Source organism: Cricetulus griseus, chromosome 3 (assembly GCF_003668045.3).
Source record: "Cricetulus griseus strain 17A/GY chromosome 3, alternate assembly CriGri-PICRH-1.0, whole genome shotgun sequence".
Classification (NCBI taxonomy): domain Eukaryota; kingdom Metazoa; phylum Chordata; class Mammalia; order Rodentia; family Cricetidae; genus Cricetulus; species Cricetulus griseus.
Genome location: NC_048596.1, coordinates 183,883,823 through 183,905,244, shown reverse-complemented (window position 1 = coordinate 183,905,244; position 21,422 = coordinate 183,883,823). Strand labels below are relative to the sequence as shown.

At 47.3% G+C, this 21,422-nt stretch overlaps 1 protein-coding gene across 2 annotated transcripts in view; it reads right to left on the bottom strand.

Annotated features, from left to right (window-relative positions):
- Window positions 1–15,288: 15,288 nt before the first annotated feature.
- The window catches only part of Wwp2 (WW domain containing E3 ubiquitin protein ligase 2), a 119,938-nt gene continuing 113,804 nt past the window's right edge, over window positions 15,289–21,422 (bottom strand). For both annotated transcript variants that reach the window (XM_027405952.2, XM_027405953.2), the window contains 8 exons: window positions 21,099–21,258; window positions 19,727–19,860; window positions 19,280–19,420; window positions 18,676–18,796; window positions 18,257–18,361; window positions 17,357–17,453; window positions 17,126–17,198; window positions 15,289–17,035 (listed from right to left, as the gene is read on the bottom strand). In XM_027405952.2, the coding sequence (XP_027261753.1) occupies window positions 16,936–17,035; window positions 17,126–17,198; window positions 17,357–17,453; window positions 18,257–18,361; window positions 18,676–18,796; window positions 19,280–19,420; window positions 19,727–19,860; window positions 21,099–21,258 (931 nt within the window). In that variant the 3' untranslated portion in view covers window positions 15,289–16,935. The remainder of the gene's footprint in view (window positions 17,036–17,125; window positions 17,199–17,356; window positions 17,454–18,256; window positions 18,362–18,675; window positions 18,797–19,279; window positions 19,421–19,726; window positions 19,861–21,098; window positions 21,259–21,422) is intronic.

The following is a 21,422-nucleotide window of genomic DNA, read 5'->3' as shown; positions in this document are numbered from 1 at the left end:
AAATCTGTGTTAGGTCACTAAGATTCTGAGATACAAAGGGTTGCCATTTAGACAGTTTTAGCTAGTCTAGCTGTTTGCCACATCTAACTGGGTAAAAGAAATGTGTTATCTATCATATACATTTGGTGGGGAGGAGCCCACAAGGCCCTTCTCTCAGGTTCTATAGGCTGTGGTTGCGGGGTTGTCTAAGTCAACTTGCTGGGTCACTCCCACCCACGAAAGTCATGAAAATAGGAAGGAAAGGGTAATGGGTGAATATGATCAAAACGCATACATGTATAAAAAAAATTAATGGAGCCTGTTATGACATAATACATGCTAGTAAAAAATTTAAAACGAGATAAACTCCAAATCACCAAGTTGAAGATTTGAAATGGGGTTTCCATTTAGAACATGCTGATGGAAAAGAAGGTAGACAGTTAAACCTTTTCTCCAAGCTGGACAGTGGTAACGAACGTCTTTAATCCCAGCACTTGGGAGGCAAAGGCAGGCAGATCTCTGAGTTCCAAGGCCAGCCTGGTCTACAGAACGAGTCCCAGGACAGGCTCCAAAGCTACTGAGAAACCCTGTCTCGGGGAAAAAACAAAAAAACAAATGAACAAAAACCCTTTTTCTCTGAGAGATGAACAAAAAAAAAAAAAAAAAAAAAAAAAGGAAAAAACAGGTTGCTGTGGTCTTGAAACTTGGGGAAGGATGGATGTGGAGAGTCATTTAAAAAGTGAGTCCTGGGGGCTGGAGAGATGGCCCAGAGGTTATGGCTCAGAGGTTAAGAGCACTTCCTGCTCTTCCAGAGATCCTGAGTTTGATTCCCAGCAACCACATGGTGGCTCACAACCATCTGTAATGAAATGAGACCTGGTGCCCTCTTCTGACCTGAAGGAATATATGCAGACAGAACACTGTATACATAATAAATAAATAAATCTTAAAAAAAAAAAAAGAGCGAGTCCTTCGTGTAAAAGTCGAGGGCTGAGTGCATACCTGAGATGAGGCCATGCAAACTGGACTTAAAAGCTTTCCCAGCATTCGGACCATCCATTTTGATGAACTGGATAGTTATTGAACAAGAGCAGGCTGTCTTGACTTCCGTTGTTTAATATTTTGACCCACATGTGGACAAAATGGGGTCTTCAGTTTCTAAAGAAAATAGGCTAGTGGTGTATCTCGGTGGTAGTTTGTTTGCCTAGCATCTGTGAAACCCTGCACTCGATCTCTAGCACAGTATAAAGCAAAGAAAATATAATATAGATGGTAGGGGCCAATACATCACTGTGAGTTCAAAGCCAGCCTGGTCTACACAAGTTCCACAACAGCCAGGGTTTTGAAAAGGCCAAAAGAGCAAGAATAGCTTGTAAACAGTGAGAACACTAGAGCGCATTTTCTAAGGCCAACTTGCTGCCATCCAGAAGAGGGTAAGCCTAGAAGGCTGTGATAGTCACTTATACAAGTGACAGTGGATTTGACTGCCAACCCATGAGCCAGGCTTAAAACAAAGATTTGTGCTCATATAACCTGGCAGTCTCAAGATTTCTAAATAAATTGTTCTTTGGGAGCATTGAAGAGAGGAATCCGTGGTGGGAAAGTGGCTTCCCAGGGTGGGTTCTCTCCACACAGATGCACGTAGTTTCTCTCCACACACAGAGGCACGTTAGCTCAACCATACACAATTATGTCTCTTCAAATAAATGGCACTGGCCTTGATAAAACACAAGAAAATAATACTTAGTCTGACTTTTTCCAGGAAATAGGAAGAATATGGGCATGTTTGAAAGGCATAAAAATATTTATGTGACCCGAGGAAAAACTTGCAAATTCATTCTGTGTAACATAGTCTGCCTGTGCCACTCAACATTTGGAATAGACTTTCACATGACACCTTTTAAAAACCTAATTACTATCTTTGTCAAAGGACTAGATAAAAATTCACTCCAGAAAAGCAAGGGGGCAGCCACTGTGGAGACCAGGGTGTCTAGAGCCCAGACAAAGAGGGTTCTCCTTATTCCTCTCTGGAGGCAATCTGTTCTTGGACACTAGGTGGCGCCATTGTCTGATCTCTACCCCTCAGAGTCCGAATTGTCCTCACTACAGTCACTCTTAAGCACGCAGTTCTCCAACCTCGGTGGGAGGCATTGATTCGTTGTCGTTTATACCAATTTCCCTGATGGAAACATCCCAGGCTGGACTCCAGCCTAACTACAGGAGCCAAGAGAATGCGAAGAATTGTAAAGTATTTCCACAGAGATACAATGAAATAACCTCAAGTGCACACATCCCAGTGTGGTGGCCAACACCTGTCATCGGAGCACTTGGGCGTAGAGACAGGCAGATCAGGAGTTCAAGGCCCACCTGGGCTACAATAGTAAATACAAAGCCACGCGAGATTCTGTGTCAACAAACTAGACAGAGAGAAACAGAGAGAACATAACCAAATATAGTGAGATAATTTAGATATTTGAGTTATGGTCTTTTAAAAATAAAATCTACTTAATTGTAAGGGTTTTTGTTTTCTGTTTTGTTTTTAGCACTAGACCTGTAATCCAGGTGTGTGCCAGACAAGCTTTATAACATTGAATCGAATCCCCCATTTTTAAGGTCATTTTGTTTGTTTGTTTGTTTAGGGATTTGGGTTTTCTGGTGGCTGCAGTAGTGTTTTGTTTATTTATTGTTGTCTTTATTTTTCTTTTTTTTTGAGACAGGGTTTCTGTGTGGAAGAGCTCTGGCTGTCCTGGAACTCACTCTGTAGACCAGGCTGGCCTCAAACTCACAGAGATCTGTCTGCCTCTACCTCCTGAGTGCTGGGATTATGCGCCACCATGCCCAGATTTTAAGGTCATTTTTAATGATGGTTATATTTAGCCAGTAGAAAGAAAACTCAAAGTTTAACCACTGACTTTTGAAACCTTTTACAAACTGACTCCAAGCATTACAGCAAGAGTCCCCAATACCCCGACCCTCCAAATCCTATTTCTATGACTTCTGTGACCCAAAGCACTGCCCATAGGTTTATTACTACTATTATTGCTATTATTATTGCATTTTGTTGACTGTGTATATGTATGTGTGTAAGTATGCCATGGCACATTCCTGGAGGTCAGAGGACAACTTGCAGGGGTCAGTACTCACCTTCCACTGTGTGGGTCCCAAGGAGCAAACTCCAGCCATCAGGACTGACAGCAAACACCCTCACCTGCTGAGGCATCTCACTCACCCAAGTTTTGTTTTTTTATCTGTCTGTTTCTACCCCTTTACTCTACCTCAAGTTGTAGGTGACAAATCTTTGTTCAGTGCTGGGGACTCTTCTAAAAGATTGTGGTTGTATTGGCTGGTTGACAGTCTCAGGTTATTTTTTTTCCCAGAAAGGATGTCATGAGGTGGGACATGCCGGCACTCATGGTGGGCATAGTGGCACACACCTTTAATCGCTGCACTCGGAAGGCAGAGGCGGTCAGAGCTCTGTGAGTTCAAGGCCAGTCTGGTCTACAAAGTGAGTTCTAGGACAACCAGGACTGTTAGCCCAGAGAAATCCTGTCTGGGGGTGGGGGGTGGGGGAGATCACATATCCTTGCTGGCCTCAAACTCACTGTGTAGCCAAGGACCTTGAATCTTTTATCCCTCCCCCCCCCCAAGTGCTGGGATCGCAGGTGTGCACTGCTGTGCTGGCCAGTTTTATGTCAACTAGACACAGATAAAGTCACCTGAGTGGGGAGGGGGGACCTCAATTGACAAAATGTCTCCATAAGATTAGCTGCCTGAAACACTGTAGGGCATGTTCTTAATTTATGGTTGATGGGGGAGGGTCCAGCCCATTTTGGGTGGTTCCATCCCTGGGATGGTGGTCCTGGGTTCTATAAGAAAGCAAGTTGAGCAAGCCATGAGAACAAACCAGTCAGCAACACCCCTCCACGACGTTTGCATCAGCTCTTGCCTCGAGGTTCCTTCCCTGCCTGAGTTCCTGCCCTGACTCCCTTCAGTGATGAACAGCAATATGGAAGTGTAAGCCTAATGAAGACTTTCCTCCCCAGCTTGCTTTTGGTCATGGTGTTTCATGACAGCAATAGTAACCAAACTACTGTGCCAGGCCCAGTTCCTGTGGTGCTGAGGGTCAAACCCGGGTCTTTCATGCTAAGCAAGTTTTCTACTTACTAAGCTTTATCTCTAGACCCTCGGCTCCATGCTAGAGCCATTCTCCAAAGATGGAAACAAACAATCACAATTAGCAATGGCATCTTTTTTAAACTTTTTAGATTTTACTTTAGTTATGTGTGTCTGAGGGTATGTATTCGTGAGTGTAGGGCCCAAGGTTGCTCTGGAGTGGGAGGTGTGAGCAGGCCATTATGAATTGTTGCCTATTAGTTGTTCTCCTGTAGTTACATTACTTTCTGATCATATTTAGGAAGTCCTTTCCCATGTCAAAAACTCCACTCTACTCCCATGCAGTCATATTATTCATCACAATCCATGAGTGTCAGCCTTCTCTGCAGAGCTGCTGGTTGCGTCATGCAGAGTGCTACCACACAAACAGAGCCGGGCAACGGTAAAGCCACAAGACTAATCTCTTATTTTATTTTTAGATTTAATTTTTAAATATTTTATGTGTGTGAGTATTTTGCCTGCATGTATGTCTGTGCATCACATGTGTGCCTGGTGCCCTCAGAGACCAGGAGAGGGCATCAGATCCCCAGGAACTAGAGTTACAGATGGTTGTGAGCTGCCAAGTGGGTACGAGGAACTCTACCTAAGTCCTGTGCAAGAGCAGTTGGTGTTCTTTTTTTTTTTTTAAAGATTTTATTTATTATGTAGACAATATTCTGCTTCCATGTATATCTGCACACTAGAAGACTGCACCAGATCTCATAACAGATGGTTGTGAGCCACCATGTGGTTGCTGGGAATTGAACTCAGGACCTCTGGAAGCGCAGTCAGTGCTCTTAACCTCTGAGCCATCTCTCCAGCCCTGAAGCTGGTGTTCTTAACTGCTGCTCTAGCCCTGTAATAGACTTTTGTTTATCCATTTCAACTTTAAAGATTTTTTTTTCCTGAGACAGGGTTTTTTTGTGTAGCCCTGGCTGTCCTAGAACTCACTTTGTAGACTAGGCTGGCCTTGAACTCATAGAGATCCACCTACCTGGGCTTCCTGAATGCTGGGGTTAAAGGCCTGTCCAACTACTGCTCAATGTGTGTCTTTATGTAAATGTATGAACATATGGAGGCCAGAGGTGCCATCCACTTTGTGATGTTCTTATTGTTTTTAAGATTTATTGCATTATTTATATTGTATGTCTATGCACTTGTATGCAGGTGCCTGTGGAGGCCAGGGAGGGCACTGGATCACCCGGAGCTGGAGTGACTGGCAGTCAAGTACCACTTCTGGGTCATCTGGAAGAGCAGTAACCACTGTTTTTTTTTTTTTCTTTTTCATCATGCATCTTGATCCCATTCACTCCCTGTCCATTCACATCTGCCCTCAGCCCCTGCACAGTCTCCAAATAAAACAAAATTTAAGAGAAAAAAGGAAAAAGAAGAAAAAAAGAAATGAAAGAGGAAAAAACCTAAGAATCTCATCATGGAAGTGATGAGACACTGTAAGTCACATCATGTACCCCTTTGTCCATATATCTTTGTTTTTGTTGTTGTTTTGGGTTTTTTGTTTGTTTTTTGAGACAGGGTTTCTCTGTGTAACAGTCCTGGCTGTCCTGGCACTCGCTCTGTAGACCAGGCTGACCTCGAACTCACAGAGATCCGCCTGCCTCTGTCACCCAAATGCTAAGATCAAAGGTGTGTGCCACCACCACCTGGCTTTTGTCCATACATCTTTACTTGCAGGTATTCATTGCAAAGATTCATTGGTCTGGTTCAAGGTCTCTGTTTTCTACTACATCTCTGTGGATGTTTGACCTAGGACTCCTCCTGGATATCCTGTTGTGGCCCTGTGTTGTGGAGATCCTGCAGCTTTGGGTCTGCTGTTAAGGTCCTTTCATGTGCTCCAGCAAGTTACAGATGAGATGGATGTTGGGTCTGGGCCTGCGCAGCTGTAGAGTTGGTCTGCCAGGTGTGAAATGCTTACAACTTTTGGGCTGACTTACCCACACCTGCACTAACAGGGTTGGCTCCCCGGCTCTTACCACCACAGGGCCAGCTGTCCCACCTGCCCCAGACATTGATGGGTTGGGAGGGGAAACTCTCTCCCACCCATGGTACCACAGTCAGATGGGTAATGAGGACAGCTCTCCCATGCTCACAATTTTGGGGCTGGCTCACCCACACCTGCATTGACGAGGTTGGCTCTATTATGCTTCCCTGGGAGCTATAGGGTCTGCTCTCCCAAGTACTGGAACTGGTGGGGATCAGGGATAGTGCTCCCACTCTTACGACCACAGGGCCAGCTCTCCCATCTGCCTCAGGCATTGGTTAGGGGTCTCATTCCCCTACCCATGCTGCCACAAGATAGATGAGAAATGGGGCCAACTCTCCCATCTTGCAACTTCAGGGCTGGTTCACCCACTCCTCCACTAACAGGGTTGGCTCTGTTGTGCTGCCCTGGCACGCTGCAGGGCCTGCTTTCCTGAGTGTTGCAGATGGTGGGGGTCAGGGACAGCACTCCCACTCTTTTTTGTTGTTGTTTTGTTTTGTTTTTGTTTTTTCTCTGTGGCTTTTGAGGCTGTCCTGGAACTAGCTCTTGTAGACCAGGCTGGTCTCAAATTCACAGATTTGCCTGCCTCTGCCTCCCGAGTGCTGGGATTAAAGGCGTGCACCACTACCGCCCAGCAGCTCTCCCACTCTTAGGACCACAAAGCCATCTGTCCCACTTGCCACAGGCATTGATGTGGGGCATCATCCCTCTGCCTATGCTGCCACAAGACAGATGAGAGATGCTGAGGGCTCTCCCATGCTCACAGCTTCAGGGCTGGCTCACCCACACCTCCACCAACATGATTGGCTCTATTGTGCTGCCCTGGCGAAGTGCAGAGCCTGCTCTCCTGAGGAACTGAGGGGGCACATTGTGGGGGGTAGGCATAGCTCTCCCACCCTTGTTACCTCAGGGTCAACTCTCTCACCTGCCTTAAATGTTGATGGGTGGGGCAGAGGGAAAGCATCTCTCCCCAGCCCATACTGCCAAGTGGGTGATGAGGGATGGGGCTAGGTCTCCCGAGGTCACTTTCTCAGGGTTGGCTCACCTGTGCTCTCATCAACAAGGTCATCTCTGCTGTGCTACCCAAAGTGCAGGGCAAGCTTTCCTGTGTGGTGCTGCTAGTCAAGAGGTCAGCTCCCTCACCATCTCAGCCCATTCCCTTCCTCTCTCATCTCTTCAGATATACCTCTGACCACAGGACCTGAACCATTCTCTCTGTCTCTCCCTTGAACCACCATACCATACCATGGCTCACACCAATGGTATCCATCTGGCTGGTACTGCAAGGTACCCGGTGGACCCATGTTCTTCCCCCAGAGCCAGGAATGGGCAACAGTAGACCTAAGTGTAGGTCTCCTTGATCTACTCAGGTTGCCCTGGAGGTGTGCTGGGCCATGCTTCATCATCACAAAGAGATCACCATAGTGCCTGACCAGCCATGGGTGGGCTCATTCAATATTTACTCTTAACTCACTTTGTTTTATGAGACAGGGCCTGTCGTGGAATAGAATATTTGTTTAACTATGTAAAGATGTGTTACATTTGTTTTACCTTGCCTGCCTAAGGCACCTGATTGATCTAATAAAAAATGGAAAAAAATAGAAAAAAAAATTGGAATAGCCAATAGCTAAACAGAAGAGAGGCAGGGCTGGTGGGCAGAGAGAAAAGCTGGCCAGACAGGAAGGAAGAAGGAAGATGGACAGTCTTTGATGAAGTAAACCAGCCTCAGGGTAGTACATAGACTAATAGAAATGGGTTGATTTAAGGTTTTAAAAAAGCTAGCCAGAAACAAGCCTAAATTAAGGCTTCATAATTAATAATAAGTCTCTGTGTCATGATTTGGGGGGGCTGGTGGTCCAAGAAAGCTGCTACAAGGGTCTCTCATTAGTCTGGAACTCACCAACTAGGTTAGACTGGGTGGCCAGCAAGCCCCAGGGATCTGCCTATCTCGTTCTCCCAAGATTTGGGATTACAAACACCTGGCTCTTTTATGTGGGACTTGAACTCAGGTCTTCATAGCGCAAGCATTTTAGCAACTGAGCAAAATCCCCCACCCCTATATATAGACCTAACTATTCTACCTGGCTTTAAACCCAGCTTCACTGGGGCTTCCTGCTGTCCCTCCACTCTAAGTCCTGCTGCAGGGCGTGGCCAATCCCTCACCAGCATTCCTTGTGTGACCACTCACAATCCTCTACCTACAGAAGCAGGGTGGCCATGAGCTACCCTGAATTCTCCTGGGTTCTCTTTGCCCTCAGAGGTTAAGACTGGGGCATTTCTACCCTTTGTTTTCGGGAAGAGGAATTCAGCTTCGCTTTCTCCTGCATGCTTCCACATCTTTATAAACAACACTGCCATCTTGAGTTTCACATCCCTTAAAATCTAGAAATCACCCTTGATTTTGCTCTTTCCTTCACACACCATTTCCAGCCTACTAGAAAAATGATGTCAATCTCACCTCTACAAGGTAGCATATGTCTGTCCATTTTATGTTGTATATCAAAGTCAGAGCCTGACCAACAACCATGCCTGTCTCTGGCAGCAGAGCCACCCAGCTACTCTCATGCTTCCTTCCAGCTATTAGCACCCCAGCTTCTGCACCCCACATCTTGGGACACTCTTGTTAAGCTGTAACTCAGGTCATACCACTCCTGTGTCTGGGTCTCCAGTGTCGTCCTGCCTCCACCCCCCCACACACACACTATCCTCAGAATTAAATCCCAATCTCCTCATTAGAATAGAGCCTGTGGTGGCTATTGTTGGTTGTCAATTTGACTACATCTGGAATTAACTAGAATCCAAACATGGAGGGCACACCTGTGAGGAATTTTTGCTTAATTTGAAGTAGAAAAATCCACCTTTCATCTGGATCTTGAGATGGGGAGTCACCCCTTTAATCTGGACCACCACTGTCTGCTGGAAGCCTATATAAGCATGTGAAAGAAGGAAGCTTTTGCTCTTTGCCTGCTTGCCCTCACCTAGCTATCGAGTCTTCACTGGCATTAAAGTGTGCTTCTTCAGGATTCCAACATCTGCTGAAGACTACCTGAGACATCCAGCCTTATGGAATGAACAATTGCTGGATTCTTGGACTTTCTGTTCATAGCCAGCCATTGTTGGATTAGCTGGACCACAGCCTGTAACTCATTCTAATAAGTCCCTTTTCTATATAGTGATCCATTCTCTAAGTTCTGTTGCTCTAGAGAACCCTATTACAGGTTCTTTGTAAGCTGCACACCCAACCTGCCAATCTTATCTGACCTCTTGTTATTATGAAACTCTTTGTTTAGAGACACTTTCCCTAAGTCCCAGTCTGCATAGGAACCGACCTTCACATCACCCCACTCTCCCCCACTCTTCTCGATTTTGTAATCTCTGTTCCCTGCTTTATCTAAAGCAACATGGCTTTGGTCCCTTCTCTTCTCTACCCCCCTTCCTTCTAGGCAGCTTCAAGGTTTACAACTTGCATGCCCTGTTTTCCTTTTAAACACAAGCTTCTGTTTCTATCTTTTTTTTTTCCTTCAAGACAGAGAGTCTCTGTATAACAGCTCTGGCTGTCCTGGAGCTCACTTTGTAGACCAGGCTGACCTGGAACTCAGAGATCTGCCTGTCTCTGCTTCCTAAGTACTGGGATTAAAGGTGTGCACCATCATTGCCTGGCTGTGTCCATTCTTGGCTTTTTTTTTTTTTTTTATTAATGAAACTGAGAACCCCAAGAGAGGACACTGATATCCCAGGTATTATATGATGGTTTTGCTGGGACTCCCCAAGACTTCCAGTAGCATGTCTTTCCTCTCTTTTAGTTCTTTAATCAACAGAGAAAAAGAACCTGTCCCTGTACTCCAAGACAGCATTGCTTTCAGAGCAGGATGAGGTGGCAATTTGCACCACTTCATACATAAAACATTTGTCACTCATTTCACATTTTAATCCATGTGAAGAAATTACAAGCAGTTGGCAAACAACTACCACTATAAAAGCTGAAATTTCAGAGGTGAAATGAACTCCCTCGAGGGAGTTCTTTATCCACCTGCCAGGACCCAGATATGCACAGGTGGCCCCTGGAGTAGGAACTGTGCCCCCAAGTCACCCTCAGAGGGAGTCCAGGGCCGCAAAAGCCACTCTTTGGGTTAATTTACTGCTGTAATAATACTGTTTTCCTGGTTACACACCCCGTAATTACACAGGAAATGAACCCAAAATTGTCCTGAGAGACTGCACTGACCCTTGCCAACTGCGCTTGGCTGGAGGCCCAGATAAGAACTAAGGCATCTGAGGCCACCTGCAGTCTCAAGCGAGGCCAAGCTCCAGGTGAAGGGTGCCAGGTGAGGACTGGATGCAAGGGCAAAAGTGACACTGAGTTGTGGCATCCTTCCCTCCCCAGAAGAATATGACTATGGCTTAGAACAGGTTAACAAGATGGCTTCTTTGTTTTGTTTGATTGAGACAGGGTCTCACTATAAAACCCTAGCTGGCCTCAAACTCACAGAGATCCTCTGCCTCCCAAGCGCTGGTGTTAAAGGCATGTCCTGTCATGCCCAATGTTTTCTCCACACCATGAGCCTTTCATTTACTAAGAACCATAGCCACAATCAGGTACCAGGCAACAGAAGCAAAGCTAATCTAAGCACATTTGATCTGATAGTGAGTGTAAAGTCATCTATAGCTGTGTAACAAGTTACCGTATGACTTAGCTGTTCAAAACACAATGCCTTTCCCAATTTCCAGGTGTTGTGGGGTCAGCAACCCCAGACATGGCTTACCTGGAGAATCAGCTCAGGGCTGGTCACAGACTGCAATCCAGCTGTGCACTAGGCTGTTGGCATCTAATAACTCAAGGGGGAAAGGAGCCAGTTATTGTACCGGCCACTAGCATTAGTCAAGTCCTCATGAGTTACTGGTCTCATGAGTTACCCTCCTCTTTTGCTAGCTAGTGGACAGGAATCTTTCCTCCACCCCTTGCCATGAGGGATTCTCCACCACAGCAGCCTCATTCTCAGGGTGTACATGTTGGAAAGTCAGTAAGGAGAGTCAGCTAGCAACCAGACCACAGCTGTCTGCAAACACACACAGGACATCCCTTTATTGTTGTCATGTTCTGTTAGCTGGAAACAGGTGCTAAACGAGTCCACGCTCAAGGGAAAAATCCTTCCACAAGCTGTGAGCATGAGCAGAAAAGCATTGAGGACCACCTAAGAAAGAAATCCACCTACCTCAGGGGTAGATCATCAGGGGCTCAGATCTGAGGCAGTTAGGCACTGATTTAGTGTTTCTCTTGTGATAAAAATACCATAACCAAAAGCAACTTGAAGAAGGGTTTATTTCAGCTTACAACTCTCAGGTCACACTCTATCACTGAGAAAACTCAGGACAGGAACTCATGACAGGAACCTGGAGGCAGGAACTGAAACAGGCCACAGAGGAACACTGGCTTGCCCTTATATTGCCCAAGGGTGGTACTACCCACCGTTGGCCAGTCCCTTCCACATCGATCATCAATCAAGAAGGCCACAGGCCAATCTCATGGAGACGCTGTGTCAAGTTGGTAAAAAAAACAGCCAGTATCAACCAAGCCTGTTGACCTGAGTTCTATCCTAGGATCCATATGGTGACAGGTTCCTACAAATTGCCCTCTGATCTCTACATGTGTGCTGTGGACATACCCCTCCCCAGTCAATCTATCATTTTGATAATGAATGTAATGAAGGGATTTTAAAGACATCCCACTGTAAGCAGAAGCAGGTACTGCAGGGTTTCCCAAGACTGACAATGAGGATAATATTAATGGGAAATGCAAAAGCAAGGCATCCTAGGATTTTGCTGTTGTTTGTTAAGGATAGTCTCATGTAGCCCAGGCTGGCCTGCAGGTCAGTATGCAGCCCAGGCTGGCCTTCAGGTCAGTATGCAGCCCAGGCTGGCCTTCAGGTCAGTATGTAGCTGAAGATGTACTCACTTCAACTTCTGATAAAATTACAGGTGCACCGCAGCAACCTGCACTTTTTGAGACAGATTCCTGCTGGGCAGACCAAGTGGCACTGGACCATGTAATTTAGACTAACCACAAGTCTCAGTCTTCCTGCCTGAGTCCCCTGAGTGCACATACATACATACATACATACATACATACATACATACATACATACATACAATGTGTATATGGATGTAACAATAAAGAGATAATGGATTTGAGGTGGGATCACAGGAATGGGAGGGGAAAGTGATGAGGCTAAGTGCTCATGTTTGAAGTCTCAAAATAAAAACCCAATAACAAGAAAAACCCCAAAATTAATTTAAAAATTCTGAAATTTATATCCAGTAGACAGACATCAATGTCCCCTTCCCCTGAGCCCCTGGCAATCACCAATTTACTTTGTGTCTACAGTTCTGACTACATCATGCAAATGGAATATCAGTATCTTCCTTTTTGTGATTGGTTTGTGTCACTTGCCATAATGTCCTTATTTCTACAAAGATGATATTCAAATGGGAGTAGAGGATGTAGTTAGTTGATATTGTGCTTGCCTTGGTATTCACAAAGCTCAGAGTTCAGACCCCAGCCCCAATAAGCCAGGCATAGTGGTATATGCTTGTAATCCCAGCACTTGGAAGTGGAGGGAGGAAAATCAGAAGTTCAAGTTCATTCTCGACTCTATAGCAAGTTCAAGTCCAGTCTGGGATACATGAGACTCTGTATCGAAAGGGAAAAATGGGACTGGTGAGATAGTTCAGTGGGTAAAGGCTTGAGTTTGATTTCCCAGAACCTACATAGTAGAAAGAGATCAACTCCAGCAAGTTGTCCTCTGACCTTCATACCTGTGCCATGGCATGTGAGTGCCCTCCCAACAGATTAATTTAAAATGTAACAAAAAATATAAATCTGTCATACCTAGTGGTGTGTGCCCCTAATTCCAGTACTTCCAAGGTGAAGGCAGTGAAGCAGGAATTCAAAGCCAGCCTCAGCTATATAGCAAGTTTGGAGTTTGCCTGGGTTACATGAGCAGTTGTCTCAAACTAGGCCGAGGAGGTGTCTCAGTGAGTAAGACTGTTTGCTTTGCAAGGACCTTCGGACCTGAACCAGAATCCCCAGCAGCATCCATGTAAACAACAGACACTCACAACTGTAACCCCGGCACTGAGAGGTAGACAGGCAGATACTGGAAACTTGCTGGCCAACCAGTTCAGCTAAAACAGCTTCTGGCTTCATGACAGACCCTGTCTCAAAGCAATAACCATGGGGAGCTACAGAGGAAGATACCTGCTCTAGCCTCAGCATGTGCACCCCTCCACCCCATACACAGAAAGTCAAAGCTGAGAGAAACCAATCCGGGACTTTCAAAATGGCACAGTGAATTCACACTTTACTTCTCTGGTATAAATACAATAAAGCCACACGAAATAGAAGGAAAAAAAAAAAAAAGGCTGGTTTAAAACCTAGACCGCAAATTCTTTGGGTCAGACACAACCATGTGCAAAGCAGTAAGCAAGACTGAAACTGGGGGAATTGGAAGCATTTTAGGTCTGAGCTGCTATGTATTATAAATAAGGGCAATTAAGATCTGAAAAGAAAAAAGAAAGACAGGAAAAGGAAACCGGACACTGTGGCCTGTGCCTGACATGGTCATGAGTGTATGCATATGGATCACAGCCCACTGAGTGGCAGTTATGCCTGGAGACATGTAGATGAGTCCCCATTGTGGCAGGTCATACTAAAACTTACTATGGCTGGGCTGGTGGCACAGGCCCTCAATTCCAGCACTCCAGAGGCAGAAACAGGCAGACTGCTGTTGAGTTTGGGACCAGCCTAGTCTACATAGTGAGTTCCTAGACAGCAAGGGCTACATAGTGAGACCCTGTCTCAAGAAAACAAAACAACAACAAAAAATTTACTATGAAACTTCTGTACACCATATGAACGTTCCCCAATAATTTTTATGGAAGTATAGTGTTTCCTCATCAAGTGGAAAAAAGCCTTTAGGCAGGCATAGAGCTGTGCTCTCATGCTTAACAAGCACAGAGACCCATTTTCAAGCTCTTGCACCCCAATACAAGAGGAAGTGAACTACTCATTGAGCTTCAAGGGGCAGTCTCCACCTCCTGTAATCTGTGTGCTTAGAATTTGACAGTCACTAATGGGGCCGTGGTGCCACACACTTTTACTCCCAGCACTTGGGAGGCAGAGCAGGCAGATTCTCTGAGTTCGAGGCCAACCTGGTCTACAGAGTAAGTTCTAGGGCAGCTAGGGCTACAGAGACCCTGTCTCGGAAAATCAAACAAAGAATGTGTAGTCATTTCAATGTCAAGTGTGTCAACTTATCAGATGGTGGTCTAGCCCATGCCTGTTCAGCTTTTTAAAAAATTCTTGTGATATTTATGTATGAATGTTTTGCCTACATGTATTTATATGCAGCATGTTGTGTCTAGTGCCTGTGGAGGTCAGAAGGGGGTGACAGAGTCCCTGGAACTTGCAATATAGATGGTGTGAGCTACCATGTAGATGCCGAGAACTGAATCGGGTCCTCTGTGGGGCAATAAAAACTGAACCACTAGGCGGTGGTGGCGCATGCTTTTAATCCCAGCACTCGGGAGGCAGAGGCAAGTGGATCTCTGTGAGTTCGAGACCAGCCTGATCTACAAGAGCTAGTTCCAGGACAGCCTCCAAAGCCACAGAGAAACCCTGTCTCGAAAAACCAAAAAAAAAGAGCAAAACAAAAAACAAAAAACAAAAAACAAAAAAAACTACTGAGCCATCTCACTACACCCTCTTGGCTGTTTTGAGACAGGGCCATTCCCTTACCTGTCAAAATAACTGAGTGGCAAGACAAGGTGTAACCTGAATTCAACACCAAGGAATCCCTTCCCTTGTAGGGGACTCATGTAACCTGAGTCACTTCCTGAATGAATGACAGCTCTACGCAAATCTCAGCTCTTCTGCTCCGAAATGGACAACTGTTACTGAGAGAGTAAGTCACAGTGACAAGGGCTGAGGCAAGTGACCTCTGGAGGACTTGCTACTCATCTCAAAAGTAAGGCTACCCAAACTTCTCAAAGGTAGCAAGGCTGGGGCATTATCATTCTGCTTTGGCCTAGAGATTCTAGAAGACCTATGGGGCTGGCAGTCCCAGGACAGAATGTGGGGAAACAGCCACACTGACACCACCCACGGCTGCTGATTGTTTATTGCACAAGAAACTGGCAATAGCGAGGCAGGGGCAGGCATTACAAAACAATCTGTCAACCCACTTGGTGCTAGCTAGCATAGGCCTTTCTGTACACACTTCCGTTACACACACACACACACACACACACACACACACACACACACACACACACACACACACACACACACACGAAACACCTGTGAGCCTGATGCTTTCGGGCCTGGCTGGCAGCTGGTCCCCCACCCAGCATGGAGCAGCTTCTGTGATGAGCATGGCGAGTACGGGAAGGGGCTGCATGGGGAGGAAGGGTAAGTAGCAATGAGCTGAGCCATTCAGATCAGCATGTGCAATTGCGGGGGAGGTGGTCACAGGCTGTACTGGAAAGGATGAAGGTAGAAAGGAACTGTTCTTGGAAGGCTCCCATAACTAGTTTGAGAGTGTGCCTAGGGTGCCTCAGAGCTAGTTTGCACAGGGAGCCTGCATGGAGGAGTGTGCCACCATAACCACTCTGACATCCCGGAGGGGCCTGTGTACCACCTCTACGGGAGGCTGTCAGGAGTGCCATAAATCCAGCCAGCGTCTTTTCCCAAGGTCAGATAAAGCCTTATGTCTGCATAGCACACTCAGCTGGCCAAGATGTGCTCCATCCTAAGCCACTGTGAGCTCCAGAAGCCACTGAGGGACAGCACTGTCAACCTGGTCCTAATGGGGACTGCCAGGTCTAGCAAAGAGATCTTGTCAGTGGAGAGTTTGAGGGTGGCAGGGACTCACTGGGTCACAGAGCCAAGCCTTGAGCTGGGGGAACTGCTAAGCAGGTTCCTGAGAGGAGCAGCTGTTTGGGAAGCTACTGGACCAAGAGGGTTGAGCCCCTCAAGGACCCAGAACACCTGGGGCACCAGCTCCTTGACAGACAGTGATAACAACATACTTAAACAAAACAGAAGGCAACCCTACACACAAATATACTTCAAGTTTATGTCACAAGATGAAATCTGGGGGAGTCTGCTGTCTCCTTGCCACTGACACACAGGTAGCAGCTTCTTTAACCCTTTGCTTGCTAGGAAGAGACAGACTAGAGGCATTGTGTGCTTGTGCTCAGTCCCTTCAGCTGCAGCCCACCAGGGAGTAAAGCAAAGACAGCTTTGATGTGGACTTGCTCCCTCAGTCCAGTTCCACACAGATTCCAGGAAAGGTCTACAAAAGCAGAGGCTCTTCTGTTGGCAAAGACCCTTGGCTTTCTAGGTCTGGTCAGCCAACCTACACAGCCTATCTCCTCACCTAACATGTGAGGCCCAGCTCCTGTGGCAGCCCTATGAGACAGAGCATGTTCCCTCACACACTCACACACACCCAGACCTGGTCCTAGTGGAGGGGGCAATTTTGCAGAGGGGTAACCCTCTGACTTTGCAACAGGTGATGAAGTCAAAGATGACAGGGGGCTTTATTCCAAACTGCCATCATCAAGTAGGAGAAAGAGGCCACAGGGCCTCTTGGGGCCAGACTCTTCAGTCACCAACATGATCAAAGCACAGTCCCATACAGGGCCACTATCCAAAGGGGCCTCCCAAGGGCTGTGCAACCAGTGGCATCTCAGGCAGGAAGGACTCAGGACTACATGTGCTGGAGGGCATGGGAGGGACAGCTCAGCTACTCCTGTCCAAAACCCTCAGTCTCCTCGATGGCATAGAGCAGCTTCTCTTTCAGCTGTTCATAGCTCTTGTAGGGTGGCAGATCCAGACGGTTGAAGCTGCAAAGACACAAGAAAAGTGGCATGGGGAGTCCAGGGCTCCAGGTATTCTACCCCAACAGTCAGGCTCCTGGCTCCCAACCAACTCACCATGTATGGCTCCGGGGCAGCCAGGTTTCCTTGCCAACTCTGTCAATGCAGAACTTCTGGGGTCCATTGCTCCCTGTCATCCAAGGCAAGGTATATTTTGTGTCAACACAGATGGCTTTTCCCAAAGTAAGACCCTTTCCCTTCCCAGCTTCCAGGATGGTGTGCATGCTGGATCCAGGCTGTTCTCACCCCCAGCCAAGGTCCCAAGAGGACAATGGAAAAAAAACGCACCAATGAGTTCAGCAAATCCTCCAACAGGCAGGCGACAGGTTCCTGTGACAAACTGCAGTAGCCGGATCCTCTTTTCATTGTCCATCTCCTTCACTACCTACAATTTCACAAGGAATCAGGGGTGCCCTTAGCCTAGCACTTCAGAACTTAGCAGGGACATCTCCAGGCCTGGTGGGGCCACACTGGGCAGGGAAGACAGATACGAATCAGGAACATCCCACAAGGGTCCAGGGACACTGCTTGGTCTCAGGGACACCCTGGGCCTGACATCCTTCGCCCTTCCCCCACATTCTGCTTTTACAGACACTCTAAGGTTGAGAGTGGGAAAAAGGATTTGTTTGGGGAGCAATGAACTGTATTGGAGTTGAATAATGCTGTTAATTGCACAGCACACTCAAAGAGCTAAAGTCACTGAACTGGACACCTTGAAATATCTGAAATGGTGAATTGCATGCCATGTGAAGTACACCTTCACAAAAACTTTACATAAAACACACACACACACATACACATGTAAGGATGTTTGTAGCTATCTTTTCCCATGCATGCTCTCCATTTTTCTAGACACATGTGCCTTCATTTCTCACCCCATCTGACTGGAGGAGACCACACAGCCAATCATAGCTGAACTTCCTGGACGTGAGTCCCCTTGGCTCCCAGCACACTAACAACCTCTGTCACATAAGCTGGAAACAATATAGACACAACAACCTCTATCCCGACTAGAGATAGGTTTATCCTCTACTTTTCCAAGTAGGGACGGGGAGGAATGGATCAAAGATGAAAGGTTCTTATGTCTGGTGTCTAGGTAGGTCTCATGTCCTTTGGGTAACTGGGAACTATCCCTGGCAAGACCCTTGACCCCAGGCTAACAGGGGAGACACAGAGCCCAGGACGCACCTGCCAGAACCACTGGATCTGCTTGCTACTCTTGGTGTAGTGCCGGTAGATGGCATTCTTCTGCCAGTCGTTCATGTCTATTTCCTGCATGCCGCAGAGCATGAGCTGTAGGGAGGGATATGTCAGCAAGCCTGCATCAAGCCCTCCCCTGGCACTGCTTCATGCCCACATGGTACTGCCTCCTCTCACCAGTAGGTCACTCCTAAACTTTGTCAACCTGCTACTTTTTTCAGAAATGTTAATGCCCCTGCTCTCTAAGCACAGGGAAATAGGGCTGAGGTCAGGTGACACTAGCTGCACTGCTGCCTCTAGCTTGCTGAAGTTTGGGGCTTGGTGGGTAACTTTTTGTGGGTACACAGCATGGATCTGGAGCAGCCTAGAAGCACTGAAGTCAAGGGCCCACAACTTTTGGCACCCACCTCCAGCTCTTTCTCATCAAAATATCGCAACCACTCCAGAGGGGCCACCTCATTGAAGCCATCCAGAAAGGCTTTGGTCTGCTCTTCCACACCTCGAGTGAATCGCCAGTCAGTCAGCAACCTAAAACCAAAGATAAGCCACTGATGGAGCCCAGGCCACCCTGCTTGGTGCACTGTTTTAACCGCTGAGCCTCAGACTCACACAACTGTATGGTTTAATGGAATAGACCAGCCAGCCTAAAGAGTGTGAGTGGAAGGCTTACACATCAGCACTGGAGGGCCGGAAGACTAAAATACATTGGACACAGAAATCCTCCGTCAGGAGAAACCGCAACATCTAAGCTTTTTATTTCTTTAAAAAGTTCCTTGAAGTTGGGAAGTCTCTTGAACATAGAAAGATCAACCTGGAGCTGGTAACCAAGGCCAGAGGCTCCAGGTCCACAGCTCAAATCATGTGACCAGCCAAGGCCAATGCACCTAGGATACTGTTGCAGTTTGTGGAGACTATGGGCCCCATAGTGGTGCCTGATCAAAGAAGGTACAAAAACAAGGGTAGATTCCCTTTCTCTGTAACATGCTCCCCTCCCCCAGGCCTGAGGCTCACATGATGTACTCTTCCTTGTTCTCTTCTGTAACTCGGATGCTCTCACCACCTTCCTTCAGCTCATGGGTTGTCACCTTGCCCAGGATCTCCATGTCCTGGATGAAGAACAGCTCCAGGCCACACTCTTCTAGGTTGTTCTCTCTGGGACACAGGAGACCAAGGGGGAAGATGTCCATCTTATCAAGGTCCACCCTTGACCTGCCCCTTACTAAGGCACCCAAGAGGCACTGCGAACTCACAGGTGGCCAGGCACAGTGGCTTGGCACATTTTCTGCTGCAGAGAGAGAATTCTAGAACTGTATTATAAGGGACTTAGAAACTCTTATCTCTATAGGCCAGGTAAGTACCCAGGAATCTCCGACGATGATGGTAGAGGAAATCAGGGTCAGGGTGCCAACTGGCCAATCAGAGCCTGGCTCCATCAGAGCAGGGCAAGCCAGGACTCACTTGATCCAGACAATGGAGTTGTAGAACTCAGGGTCAATAGACTCTAGGTCCTTCAGAGTTGGTCTCTTGTTGAGCATCCGCTTGTAGAAAGGAAGGGTGAAGCCTGTGTCGATGAACTTCCCATGGTACAGAGCCTGGGCAAGGAAGAGGCACAGAGAAAGGGTTTCACTTCCCTGGATGGCACCTGGGGCAGATCAGGAGTGCTTTGGGTGTCAGCTGCCCTCCCCGAGAGGATACCCCTTGAAAGCCAGCTGCCCTAGCTGAAGGGGGGGCCTGGGAAACAAGCACCTTTTTTCTGACTTGGGCATAGGGATAGACTTATCCCATCCTGAAAGTCATAGGGACAAGCAAAGCAGGCCCACTGTCTGCCCAGCACACTGGCCAGGCCACTCCCCCTTCTAGCAAAGGCCTGTCCCCCACTACCAGGGAAAAGTTGTTCATAACAGCTCCAGGTGGCAGCCCTGACTCACTGGCACTCTGAGTGGGTAGCACAAGAGGCCAAAAATAATGCAGACACTGAGGCTGGCGAGAGCTGGCAGCCAGTGGTGAGTAATAGTCTAAGAGTCTCACTGGTCTGTCGTTGTCTGCTGCTGGGCCAGGCAGGTCTCTAGCCCCAGGAAGAATGTGGCCGCTTTTAGAGCCATTGCCAGGATTTAGCCAAGAACTTCCAGATGATGGGAATGGCCATATTTAGTGTCAGAGCCTTAGGTCCCTTGGCATTCTAGAGAAGGGAATATGGACATCAACAAAAGCCGGCACTGGGGCCTCGCAGACCCCTACTCACTAAGTGTCATCACAGGGGTTGTGCCTGGCCCTCTCCACCAATATGTTGAACCTGTATTTCTAGGTGACTACAGTTGCTTCACATCCCCATCCCCCCAGCCTTGCATCAGCCAGTTCACTGTGGTTCAGATCTAAGCCCATGCTGGATCCTAACTCTCTTCTAGAAGGCCCAGTGTCTCAGACGGACATTTCCAAAGGTCCCCTTGCCATTGTGGCTCATGAAAGATGCAGCACCTCCAAGAGAAAGGCAGCAAGCAGGCAGGTTAGAGCTTTGCCTGGCCCAGCCACATCCTATAAGTCCCCATGGACTTAGGTGAAGTCCCTGGGCTTCTGTGAAGTAAGTAACACGAGAACCCTGTGAGAGCCCAAGGTGACCACTGAGAAATCTCTCACTTCTCCACATCTAGTTCTTTTGTATTTTTGATTTTCAGGTTAGAAATTGTGTAAGGAAAACAGGAGAGTCGCAATGAGTCCTACACAGAGGGTAGGACCGGTCCCTAAGGGCTGCTGCTCATGTCACTGATGCCTGCTGTTGACTACAGCCAGCCTCCTCAGGGGCTGCCCTTCTCAGAGATCTCAGGCCCCTTACCATGGCGATGAATCTGCCAATAAAGCGGAAGTAGGTGAGGTGGTCAGGGTTGATGGAAGAGGCTGGGTTGATCTGCAGGCAGTAGTTGTTCTTCCCAGCATATTCAAATAAACAGTACATAGGGTTGAGCACCTCATGGGACAGGAGGAAAAACCACTCTCTGTGAGGGGAGAGAGGACAGAACAATGGAGCCCTCTGCTGGGAGTCATCTGGACACATGTGTCCTGGGAGGTCAGCAAGCCAGCCCAGCCCAGATCTTGGGTGAAGGAGAATAGCACCTGAAGATAGTACTCAGAAAAACCTGTGTGGGCGCCTGTCAGCTCC